General features: G+C 41.9%; 1 protein-coding gene across 3 annotated transcripts in view; it reads right to left on the bottom strand.

The window, feature by feature from the left end:
• The window catches only part of LOC139570958 (glutamate receptor ionotropic, delta-1-like), a 448,588-nt gene that overhangs the window by 193,696 nt on the left and 241,073 nt on the right, over window positions 1–13,819 (bottom strand). For all 3 annotated transcript variants that reach the window (XM_071393334.1, XM_071393332.1, XM_071393333.1), the window contains exon 3: window positions 95–379. In XM_071393334.1, the coding sequence (XP_071249435.1) occupies window positions 95–379 (285 nt within the window). The remainder of the gene's footprint in view (window positions 1–94; window positions 380–13,819) is intronic.

Here is a 13,819-nt window from a genome sequence, read left to right as displayed (position 1 = left end):
CCTGTAAAATACAACACTCCACTATGTTTTCCACACACCCACCCACCCATCAACCACCACGCACCCTCTACCCCACCCCCTCTCCCCCACTCACCATAGTCAGCATCATAGAAGATTATGAACTTCTGCCAGCGCAGCTCAGTGACCAGGGTCAGCATGACGTCGTTGAGGCGTGCAGGCGGACGAGCGGCCAGGGTGTAGCTCTCCCCATCAGGGCTGGGGTTGAGGTGGCAGGAGGTGCGAGGCGTGCCCTCGCCATTCCTCTGGATAAACAGGTGGGGTATGTGCATGGCGTCGGTCAAGGACTGGAGGGCGTTGGCGGCTGCACAGCCTGTAGACGTCACCAGAGCCAGGATGCCCTGGTTCATCAGCTCACAGGCTGAAGAGGGACAAGGATAAGAGAGGGACATGATGAGACAAACTTTAGACATTCCAAAAAGGAAGCAGAGAACACAAGGGATCAGTAGTGGTCAAATGAAAGTAGTGTGTTCTGTTTGTAGAGATAAATGTCACAAAAAAATGCACAAGTACAGTACAACAAGTTATGCAATAAATCCCTTTCTCTTTTGCATGCACCCCCTCATCCCTCCCCATCACAACAGAAACATATCATCACTGTAATCTGTCACTCAGAGTAACATACAAATCCATGTTTGTAATAGTTGGTCCAACCACCACTTCCTCCTGCTGTTTGTTTATGTTTGGGAGGGAGAACCAAGATGCTTGTGGTTGGGACAAATTATTATTTATATTTTACAGTACTGTATAACATCTATTGCTCCACATTTACTCTGAAATGCTGTTCATTATAAGTAATAGTAAATATTGTATGAATATTGCGCATCTCTGTCAGTGAGTTCTGCTCATGAAGTGTTATAAAGTACTATGATAGTTGGAAATGTGCTTGGAGCCATTCAAAATGGTAAATAAACATTTACCAGTGCTTAAAAACTGCTGACTGCCAAGTACACAAGTCAATGTCTTTATTCAAAGATACAATACAAATAAAATGTTCATAAGTTAAACAAGTTTAATGTGAGTGTACAAGCTGTAAATCTTCTAAACTTCTACCGACTCCCACCCACACAGTAAACACATCAACACATATCAACCACCTACAGTATAACCAAACAGAAGTCCGAAGTCTAATTAACAAGGGACTCTGATTCAGTCTTAATAAGGCAGGAAACATTCAATCAACCATGCCTTGGGTCAATGAATACTTGTCTTGCATAAATAAGTACACTAAGTGTACAAAACATCAGGAACACCTTCCTAATATTGAGTTGCACCCACTTTTGCCCTCGGAATAGCCTCAATTTGTGGGGGCATGGACTCTATAAGGTGTCAAAAGCGTTCCACAGGGATGTTGGCCCATGTTGACTCTAATGCTTCCCACAGTTGTGTCAAGTTGGCTGGATGTCCTTTAGGTGGTGGACCATTCTTGATACACACAGGAAAAGGTTGAGCGTGAAAAACCCAGCAGTGTTGCGGTTGTTCACACACAAACTGGTGAGCCTGGCATCTACTACCATACCCTGTTCAAAGGCACTTAAATATTTTGTTTTGCCCATTCAAACTCTGAATGGCACACATATACAATCTCAAATGTCTCTATTGTCTCATCTACACAGAAGTGGATTTAACAGGTGACATCAATAAGGGATCATAGCTTTCATCTAGATTCACCTGGTCAGTCTATGTCATGGAAAGAGCAGATGTTCCGAATGTTTTGTGCGCTCAGTGTATTATCAATGCACCTGATCGTTCCATGCATAAAGGTACTGCTCTCTGGCCCCATATGGGGGTGGAGGGGGGTGTGGGGCAGGAGGAGGAAGAGAGACAGAGTGAGAGAGAGAGAGAGAGAGAGAGAGAGAGAGAGAGAGAGAGAGAGAGAGAGAGAGAGAGAGAGAGAGAGAGAGAGAGAGAGAGAGAGAGAGAAAGAGAGAGAGAAAGAGAGGGAGGGAGGGAGAGAGAGAATAAAACCAAAAATATGTGGATGAGTGAGGGGAAATAGGAGTAGCAAATCAGGGGGCGAGAGAGAGAGAGGGGGGAGACAGAGAGACAATGAGGGCATTTAGGTGATTGAGGGACCTATTTTCCCCGAAGCACCTTCACATGCTAATGAATCACCCGTGACCTGAACCCTCAACAGCTCAAAAAATTCCCAACTGCCTTGGCACTCACAAATTCAGTTTGACAGTTCAGTAGAGGAACTCAGTGGTTGAAATTACCCAAAGTACAGAAGAGCAAAATATCCAATTTAAAGTGAATGTTTTTCTACATAAATTGCGTTTAATTGAGACCTTAGAATATCTGTGTCGACCTAATCAAGTAACAGTGTGTAGGAAGAAATGTAGCTGGGAGTTTAATTGGTAAAACCAAGGCCTTTCGATATCACACCTCGTACCCTTCAGAGGAGACTGGGGAGGACCATGCTCCTCAGTGAATTTCATTGAAAAAGTTTTTAGATAAAACTATACTAAATATAATCACGTCACCAAATAATTGATTAAAACACACGGTTTTGTCATGAAGTTCTACAGTAGCCTCAGCAGCACTATGTAGGGTAGCATCACGGTGTAGCCATAGGACAGCTTGCATCTGTCCTCCTCTGGGTACATTGATTTCAATACAAAAACCAAGAAGGCTCATGGTTCTCACCCCCTTCCATAGACATACACAGTAATTATGCCAACTTCCGGAAGACATCCTCCAACCTATCAGAGCTCTTGAAGCATGAACTGACATGTTGTCCACCTAATCAAAAGATAATGAAATAATGAGCTACAGCTAGCTAGCACTGCAGTGCATAAAATGTGGTGAGTAGTTGACTCAAAGAGAGCGAAAGACAATATTTGAACAGTTTTGAACAAATTAATTTCTTTAAAAATGAAGGAGAAGCAATAGAGAGACCTAGCTATATTTCTTTGTATTTTTTTCCACTTTCACTTTTAATTAGCTAGAGAATGCAGCTAGCTAGTTTAGCCTACCCAAACACCCGTTTCAGAGAGACATGCTATGTTAGCTAGCTGGCTATGGCTATCCAACACTGCAATTCTTCCAAGACAAGGCAAGCGTTTGGTTTTATTAATTTATTATCACCGGGACCCGACAGTGTAACTGATAAACTGCTTGCTGACTGTACATTGTACGGCATGATTGTAGCGGGTTTACTAATGTGTTAGTTCTAGTAGATATGTTGACTATGACGTTAGCTAATATGGTGACAACGATATAGGCTGTGTAGCGGGTAGCAGTTATGATATGACAGTCACAGACAGCTGATGTGTTGTGCACTGAAGTCCACATGCAAAGGTGAGAGGAGGAGAGCGTGTAGATGCGAGAAGGAATTATTATACAACAAACAAAATGATCATGATGTTTGTATGTGGCTGCTATGAAAGTGAACTGTGTGTGCGTGTGATCAGGTTTGTATTCATTCTGCCGATTCTGTTGAAAAATGTTTCTTAAATGGAAGCAAACGGAATGAAACGGGGATAAACATACCTGAATTTCTCTTTTGCTGTTGGACTATATCAGCTAGATGCAGGCTAGAGTGTGTAAGGTGACTGTCTGTCACCTTGATTACTCACATTTTTCTCTTGACCTGTGCACCTACGTTGTACATTTTCATTCATAAGCTTGGTTGTAGTAAACTCATGATGGGTATAGGGAACATTTTGGTATCATGTTGTAGCATTAACCTATTGATGGTACATTGAGCTGGATGAATGGAATGTGAATGACAGTCATCCAATATGCTGTAATAGAAATAACGCTGTTACGCACGCCTCTAAGAAGAGGGAACGCAACACCCTGCTACAACTCAACTCCCCGTGAAGTGAAAGAGGTATGGGACTGTAGGTGCGAGTAAGGATGACAAAAGGCAGAGAATTTACCGTTTACTAGGAATTTATTCCTTCACACGGTAATACGGGGAAAAGGGGCTGGACGGAACCAAAGCAAAGAAAGTAAATATCAAAGCCCCCTCTCCTACCTTACCTGCCTACCCACTACTTACCTAACTTAGCACCACCTGGTGCGCTAACCAAAATACAGGGGGTGGGGAGAATTTCAGGAAGCCATTTCCTGAAACACACACTCAAATACACAAACTACAACACAGAAACTGGGGAACGTAACAAACGCCATGCTCATTAAAACTGACCGCCATTGACTCGATACCGGTACTCCTTGTATATAGCCTTGTTATTGTTATTTTATTGAGTTACTACTCAATTCTTTTTTCTTTTTTTTTATATTTTCTTACTTTTTAACTGTATTGTTGAGAAAGAGTGTGCAAGTAATCATTTCACGGTTAAGTCTACACCTGTTGTATTTGGTGCATGTGACAAATAACATTTTATTTTATTTGACCATCCTACGCTCTACTAATGTGTCATTTTCATAATGGCATCATTTCCCCCTTCTCTCCCTCATTCTACAAGCTAATGGTGTGTCAGGAAATGGAACCAAATAGGAGCACAGCCATTATGTCTACACTAAACCCCTCCTATCTCAGTATAAAGAGGACATGATTCGCCCATTTTTTTCCTGGAAAATAGACTATATTAATATTTCAATTCCATTACAGACAAGCCTCTCTGACGGGCAGAGGTCTGCAGAGGCGCTGGCAAAGATGATAATGATGGAATAATGACTACTAAATGTTCTCACTAGAGTAGAAAGGGGCTATCATTCATATGCTGCTGTGCATCTGACACATCATGTTCGTTGAACTGCAGGCCTCATCCGCAGGAAGGTTTGCTTACTAAAATAAATGTACTCAGACTTGGATAGGTTAGCATGGTATATATACAGTGCCTTTGGAAAGTTTTCAGACCAATTGACTTTCTCCATATTTTGTTACGTTACAGCCTTATTCTAAAATGGATTAAAGAACAAATATTCCTCAGCAATCTACACACAATACCCCATAATGACAGCGAAAACAGGTTTTTAGACATTTTTGCAAATTTATAAAAAATAAAACAGTAGTATTCAGACCCTTTGCTATGAGACTCGAAATTGAGCTCAGGGGCATCCTGTTTCCATTGATCAACCTTGAGATGTTTCTACAACTTGATTGGAGTCCACCTGTGGTAAATTCATTTGATTGGACATGATTTGTAAAGGCACACACCTGTCTATATAAGGTTCCACAGTTGACAGTGCATGTTGGAGCAGAAACCAAGCCATGGGGTCAAAGGAATTGTCTGTAGAGCGCCGAGACAGGATTGTGTCGAGGCACAAATCTGGGGATGTGTACCAAAAAAACTCTGCAGCATAAAAGGTCCCCAGGAACACAGTGGCCTCCATCATTCTTAAATGGAAGAACTTTGGAACCACCAAGACTCTTCCTAGTGCTGGCTGCCCGGCCAAACTGAGCAAGGGCCTTGGTCAGGGAGGTGACCAAGAACCCAATGGTCACTCTGATAGAGCTCTAGAGTTCCTCTGTGGAGATGGGAGAATCTTCCAGAAGTACAACCATCTCTGTAGCACTCCACTAAACAGGCCTTTATGGTAGCGTGACCAGACGGAAGTCACTCCTCAGTAAAAGGCACATGACGGCCCGCTCAGATAAAACCAAGATTAAAGTCTTCGTCTGAATGCCAAGTGTCACGTCTGGAGGAAACCTGGCACCATCCCCATGGTGAAGCACACAGGCAAGACAATGCAGGATTGGTTTTGGGACAAGTCTCTGAATGTCCTTGAGTGGCCCAGCCAGAGCCCGGACTTGAACCCGATTGAATATCTCTGGAAAGATCTGAAAATAGCAGTGCAGCAATGCTCCCCATCCAACCTGACAGAGCTTGAGAGGATCTGCAGAGAAGAATTGGATAAACTCCCCAAACACAGGTGTGCCAAGCTTATAGCATCATACCCAAGAAGACTCGATGGTGTAATCGCTGCCAAAGGTGCTTCAAGAAAGTACTTAGTAAAGGGTCTGAATTCTTACGTAAAGTGATATTTCAGTTTTATTCTTATAAATTAGCAAACATTTTTGTTGCTTTGTCATTATGGGGTATTGTGTGTAGATTAATGAGGAAAGAAAACAATTTAATCAATTTTAGAATAAGGCTGTAACAAAATGTGTAAAAAGTCAAGGGGTCTGAATACTTTCCGATAGCAAAGTGTTGCATGTGTCATTTTTAGGTACTATGGGAAGAGCTTTTCAGTATGGGTAGAAGAGCTGGAAAAATGTTACCTCTGGTAGATTTGGATTTTGCATCAAAAGCAATAATCAATTTGTGTGTGGGGTGAATTTAAACGCGCCTAATAAACACAGTGCATACCATTATGCTGACGCAATCATTGCCACAATGCTGTCATGCATCACATTCTATTGACATTAAAATGAGCCCAAATCGGGGGTTAATCAAGTGAAATATCTTATGTTCCTTAAAATCTTAATTGAAAACATTAAAAAGACATCTGTCTGATGGATTAAAGGCTGTTTAACAACACATTGATTTGATTCAGATGTTTCCCTGCAGATGCTACTGCCACATCAAAGCACTTCTGTATGCACAGATTGGGATGTGGCAAATTATTATACATCATTGCAGTCACAGGGGACATTATATACAACTTCTGCCGAGCAATCCATTGCAAATTATGAGATTATCTTCAATGTGTACAGTCGTAATTGGAGCATAGCAGAATGAAGCTAATGAACCTCACCAATGCTGTGGTGAAAGTATATAAATTGGGGCTGTTGGAAGAATTTCAAACTGCAAATGAGAGGATCTCATTTAGTGTCTCTCTCTCTGTAAACACAAAGTTTAATCAAAAGGGAAGCCATTGCAAAAATAACCAGCGACTGCATTAATGTTGACACCATGTACTCAGTATGTAGCACTTGTACAGTAGTTAAATAGTTTAATAGTTTAATAAAGGTTAAATAAAAAATATAAAAAATACAGTAGCTGTAAAACATGTTGAATGTAGATAGAGACAATAATATTGGTATATGTTGTGACATAACCAATGAGACAGATTAAAAGACCAGCCACACGGATTCCACATGTACCCAGGATGTGTGGAAACCTCTTGGCAGTTAGGCCAATAATAAATTGATATTTCATAATCCCATTGATTTTCCTCAGTATAATTCAGTAGGTATTCAATCCAAATCTTCTAAAATCATTCACTCCTTTTGACCATGGTTAATCTGTGAAATATGATTGTTTCTAGTTATGGAAATTAGGCTAGTGGCAATGCCCAAACATTTTTGACTGGTACTGTACCTCGGGTAGGGGTATCTCAAAAATGTTTGGGCATTGCCACTAGCCTAATTTCCATAACACCTACTCTATCAATCAAGGGTTTTTCTTTATTTTGACTATTTTCTACATTGTAGAATAATAGTGAAGACATCACAACTATGAAATAACACATATGGACTCACGTAGTAACCAAAAAAGTGTTTTATATACATTTTATTCTTTAAAGTAGCCACCCTTTGCCTAGATGACAGCTTTGCACACTCTTGGCATTCTCTCAACCAGCTTAATGAGGTAGTCACTTGGAATGCATTTTCTGTTGTGACAAGGTAGAGGTGGTATACAGAAAATAACCCTATTTGGTAAAAGACCAAGTCCATATTATGGCAAGAACAGCTCAAAAAAGCAAAGAGAAACGACAGTCCATCATTACTTTAAGACATGAAGGTCAGTCAATACGGATAATGTCAGGAACTTTGAAAGCTTCTTTAAGTGCAGTTGCAAAAACCAGCAAACACTATGATGAAACTGGGTCTCATGAGGACAGCAGAGGATAAATTCATTAGAGTTAACTGCACCTCAGATTGCAGCCCAAATAAATGCTTCACAGAGTTCAGAGGAGACTGCGTGAATCAGGCCTTCATGGTCGAATTGCTGCAAAGAAAACACTACTAAGGAAAGCAACCTCAGCTGGAAACCAATAATAAGAAGAGACTTGCTTGGGCCAAGAAACACGAGCAATGGACATTAGACCAGTGGAAATCTGTCGTTTGGTCTGATGAGTCCCAATTTGAGATTTTTAGTTCCAACCGCCTTGTCTTTGTGAAACACAGAGTAGGTGAATGGATGATCTCTGCATGTGTGGTTCCCACCATTAAGCATGGAGGAGGTGTGATGTTGTGGGGGTGCTTTGCTGGTGACAGTGTCAGTGATTTATTTAGAATTCAAGGGACACTTAACCAGGATGGCTACCACAACACTCTGCAGCGATACGTTTTTTCAACAGGACAATAACCCAAAACATACCTCCAGGCTGAGTAAGGGCTATTTGACCAAGAAGGAGTGATGGGGCTGCATCAGATGACCTGGCCTCCACAATCACCCTACCTTAACCCAATTGAGATGGTTTTGGATGAGTTGGACCACAGAGTGAAGGAAAAGCAGCCAACAAGTGCTCAGCATATGTGGGAATTCCTTCAAGACTGTTGGAAAAGCATTCCTCATGAAGATGGCTGAGAGAATGCCAAGTGTGCAAAGCTGTCATCAAGGCAAAGGGTGGCTACTTTGAAGAATCTAAAAATATACTTGTTTAACAATTTGTTGGTTACTACATGATTCTATAGGTGTTATGTCATAGGTTTGATGTCTTCACTATTATTCTACAATGTAAAAATAGTTAAAAAAATAAAGAATAACCCTTCAATGAGTAGGTGTGTCCAAACTTTAGACTGGTACTGTAGAACAAAACACAACCATGTTTTTTTTTATCCCTAATGTCTCCCATTTATGAAATGGATGGATGTGTAAAAATGTTTTACTGTAAAAGTGGTTAAATGTATAGATATTGAGACACACCCCCTAACCTCAGAAAATGCAGAATAATGCCTGGCTGGAGGGGGGATGGGCAGCATAAGCTAATGTAACCCAATATTGCAAACTCTGATATTGCTAAAATGTTTAATACAAGTAGTCCGTTGTCTGTCCTCCATACACAAACAAACAGCATTAGGATAGCTTAATGCATCTTGGAAATATAGACCTGTAAACACAGAGGTACAATAGGAGGAAATGTCAACAATGAATATTTATGATGAATGTAAGCTTTACTTTTTGGTAGCTGACTAAAAGACAACTTTCCAAGTAAAATTTACTCTCATTCTGTGCTGTATGGCCCTGCCTGACAAAGTATATACAGTTACACATGCTTTTTTATGTCGTGGCTATTTTAATCTGCTCTAAGGAAAACAAGTGGGCTCAGACATCAGAATTAGATTGTTTGGGTTCTGTCACGTTCTGACCATAGTTCTTGTGTGTTTTGCTTGTTTTAGTGTTGGTCAGGACGTGAGCTGGGTGGGCATTCTATGTTGTGTGTCTAGTTTGTCTGTTTCTATGTTTGGCCTAATATGGTTCTCAATCAGAGGCAGGTGTTTTGTGTTGTCTCTGATTGGGAATCATACACTGCTCAAAAAAATAAAGGGAACACTTAAACAACACAATGTAACTCCAAGTCAATCACACTTCTGTGAAATCAAACTGTCCACTTAGGAAGCAACACTGATTGACAATAAATTTCACATGCTGTTGTGCAAATGGAATAGACAACAGGTGGAAATTATAGGCAATTAGCAAGACACCCCCAATAAAGGAGTGGTTCTGCAGGTGGTGACCACAGACCACTTCTCAGTTCCTATGCTTCCTGGCTGATGTTTTGGTCACTTTTGAATGCTGGCGGTGCTTTCACTCTAGTGGTAGCATGAGACGGAGTCTACAACCCACACAAGTGGCTCAGGTAGTGCAGCTCATCCAGGATGGCACATCAATGCGAGCTGTGGCAAGATGGTTTGCTGTGTCTGTCAGCGTAGTGCCCAGAGCATGGAGGCGCTACCAGGAGACAGGCCAGTACATCAGGAGACGTGGAGGAGGCCGTAGGAGGGCAACAACCCAGCAGCAGGACCGCTACCTCCGCCTTTGTGCAAGGAGGAGCAGGAGGAGCACTGCCAGAGCCCTGCAAAATGACCTCCAGCAGGCCACAAATGTGCATGTGTCTGCTCAAACGGTCAGAAACAGACTCCATGAGGGTGGTATGAGGGCCCGACGTCCACAGGTGGGGGTTGTGCTTACAGCCCAACACCGTGCAGGACGTTTGGCATTTGCCAGAGAACACCAAGATTGGCAAATTCGCCACTGGCGCCCTGTGCTCTTCACGGATGAAAGCAGGTTCACACTGAGCACATGAGCACATGTGACAGACGTAACAGAGTCTGGAGACGCCGTGGAGAACGTTCTGCTGCCTGCAACATCCTCCAGCATGACCGGTTTGGCGGTGGGTCAGTCATGGTGTGGGGTGGCATTTCTTTGTGGGGCCGCACAGCCCTCCATGTGCTCGCCAGAGGTAGCTTGACTGCCATTAGGTACCGAGATGAGATCCTCAGACCCCTTGTGAGACCATATGCTGACACATGCACATTTGTGTTCACTATTTATCATTATTAAATATGTTGAGCACCAACTACGCTGCGTCTTGGTCCGATCCCTGTTACACCCTCTCTTCTCGTGAAGAGAGGGAAGGCGGCCGTTACAGGTTCCTTGATGGATTTTGTTACTTTAGCCCCTACTATTGAAGTTAAATCAGGTAGGTGCGACTATAGTAGGCTCAGATTGATGCTCAATGTTAAATTCTAATCTTTCTACCATCACATCTAAGCCAATATGTGACCCGTTTCAAGAAGCTAGGCGTATGTTGAATGTCACCACTTCACTACTTTAATGTTTAAAAAAAATGTTTTAATCAAAATGTGTTTTTGGCAGAAATGCCTTCTGGAACATGTCAACTTTCATGTCCTTTAATGACAAACTTGTATGACATCTGTGAATACAAACAAAATTGTTAAATTACGAGCCTAGTTGGTTTAGCCATGGAAAAATACAGGAAACTTCCCGCTAGCCATGGTTGGCTGAGATAATGGATGGGCTGGACATGCCAAGAGATGAGATAAGATTGGTCTGCCATGCAGCATGCTTCTAACTATAACATGAGCTGCTCCGTTTGTGTGGATAATCAGCTTTTTTTTAAGAACTGATGCTATCAACATTGCTGCAATGAAGTTAATAGCGCTATCGACAAAGATCAATGGGAAAAAGTTGTGATGGACTACTTTCAGGAGGACGATTGTGCCATGCTGACTCTCTCTGACTCTGAAAATGAATCAGAAGATGAGGAAATCCCTGATTAGGTAAAACATATTTTTATTGAACCAGACATTGTAGTCTTCTGATGGCAGTGATGGGGGAAGAAAAGGTGATCAACAGTGTTGTTGTCATTGAAGAAGTTGACCGAGATTGGAAATCAGTGTCGAAGCAGAGAGATGATTGCCAAATGCGGAGAGTCGAAAAGAGAACACAGAAGGCTGTTGTATAAAACACATGTCTCCGGATTACATTTTCATACTAAGGGCAACCATGGCATCCATGACAGAGAGCGAGAGTGTTCATCCATGTATACGGGTAAGAGTCTAGCTACATTTTCAGATATTATACATTTCTAATTTTGTCAGAAAGTAATTTTCATTGCAAGTTAAAGCGTACTGTTAGCTAGCTAGCTAACGTTACGTGTGTGATCTGTGTAGTAATATTAGTTGTATCTCAGAAAGCCATTTGCATTGCTAGTTATAGCCTAATGTTAGCTAGCTAGTTAACATTGAACCTAGTTGGTTAGCTTTAGCTACCTGCAGATTCATGCATGGTGCATGGTAGTATTAGTTGGGATTATGGTTCATTGATACATGGCTAAACAAAAGACTCCACTATGCAAGTAACCATTTCACAGCACCGTTTACACATTCTGTATCCTGTGCAAGTGACAAATAAACATAGATTATATTTGATATAGAGTGTTTACCAGAGTAATATGAAGAACAACATGACCTGCACCAAAGTCAAATTAGGATATAACATTAGGCCAATGAGAGGGTGTCCAAGTTCTAGAATTCTCCAGTCTCCATTCTCCCTGCTTTTATTTTGTCACATTCACAACCGTAAGCTATTTTCTGTAATTAGCTCGCCATTAACTTGTAAATAATGATCTTGTAAGTTAATTTTCCTGTAATAAAGAATGCAAATTGACTAAAGTTAAGACCTTGTCAGCTATATGATATGGTCAGTATTTGAACTGGCTAGTCAGCTAACAAGCTAGAAACAAACCAAATCATTGATCAGAAAGTTGCTTTTAGTGGCCTGGTTTTTAAATGGATGGGTTTATTGGTGTTAAAATACACCAGTTATGATATTTTGGACGACCAGGCTGCTGATGTCATGCAGCCAGTTGTTTTTGTGTTTATACTTCTTATAACGACAACGACAAGTTTGATGTCGGACGACAATAGAATGTTCAGGATGTCACTGCGACAACTGTATGCAGAAATGTCGATAGAACTAGTATAAACCAGCCTTTAGTCTTAAAATCTCTGGTTGTTTAGTACATTACCATACTCACTCTGTTTAGCACATGGCCTCATGTGAATCCTTAAAGAGATGGGTGGGGCCAAAGCTTAAGAGGGTGTGAACGATGCTGAATGGGTGTAGACAAAGGAGAGTTCTCCAGTAGGTGTACCAAATATTCAAGTACATTTTCTCGAAAGTGGGGTTACAAATGTATACATTTTCAAAGCAGAATTACATTGTTCCTCAACTGTAGTGTTCATATACCATTTTCTAGCTCTGAGTATCTACTTTTTTCAAATGTAAAAAACAACATTTTGCTACATAAGACTGAATCGAGTCGGTCGGTCCCATATGGCCACAGTGCTGCTAAATGGCACAAGCATGTAATGAAAGTTTATTCAGGCTCTGGATGTTCACTGATTAGTGAGGAAACGTACCATGCATTGTGGCCTGGTGAGCCACCAGATCTCTTGCAAGACAATGGGGTGTTAAGGCAATGGTCAAAGACCCAGTTAGAGGTGCGGGGTAGGATTTTTGTGGTCATGAGTTATCGAGGAGACCACAGCATTCATGGCACAGGAGACAGTTTATTGGGCTGAGATTGATATGAGCCTTTAGCCATCGAGGTCACGGGGGTTTATCACATTCAAAACTCCCCGGATTCGATTATCAAGGAGCATGAAGAAACTTTCCAGGGGCTTGGGCTTTGCAGGGAGCCTGTAAAGCCAGTGAAGTACTGTAAGTGGGCTATGCCCATTGTGCCTGTGACCAAGAAGAATGACAGCCTTAGGATATCTGGGGACTTAGCGGCACAGTGAACACTGCAGTGTTCCCTGATGTTTTACAAAGCTGGACATAAGAAAAGCACACTTTAGATGATGATGCAGGGGAGCTCTTGACTATCAACACACACTGGGGGCTTTTCAGCACAACAAGGCTTTAGTTTGGAGAGTCCACAGAGGTGGCCATTTTTCAGCACTACATGGACACTTGCTAGCAGGCATTACAGGGATCCAGCCATATTTGGATGACATACTGAATCCAGGCCGGACCCCGGAAGAGCATAAGTATAGGCTGAGGCACTTTGTGGAAGCAGGGCTGCAACTGCAGAAGGAGAAGTTCATTTTTGCTGCACCCAGTGTTGAGTTCCTGTGGTTCCACATTGACACGGATGGCATGCGATTGACCCAAGATAAGGTAAAGGCCATTACAGAGATACTTTCTCCCCGGAACAAGTCTGAGCTACAGTCATTTCTGGGGCTTCTCAACTTTTACAACTGCTTCCTGCTTGACAGTGTTGGAGCCTACTTGACCAGGCAGCTCCCTGGAGTTGGACTGACCATCATGTGGAAGCCTATAAATAGGCACAGAGCAGCTAGATGGGCTGTTAGCCCACTATGATGATAGAAAACCCCTGTTGCTGGTCCATA

The sequence above is a fragment of the Salvelinus alpinus genome, chromosome 3 (assembly GCF_045679555.1).
Source record: "Salvelinus alpinus chromosome 3, SLU_Salpinus.1, whole genome shotgun sequence".
Taxonomy (NCBI): Eukaryota; Metazoa; Chordata; class Actinopteri; order Salmoniformes; family Salmonidae; genus Salvelinus; species Salvelinus alpinus.
Note: the sequence above shows the minus strand (reverse complement) of the source record. Positions and strands in the feature narration are given on the sequence as shown.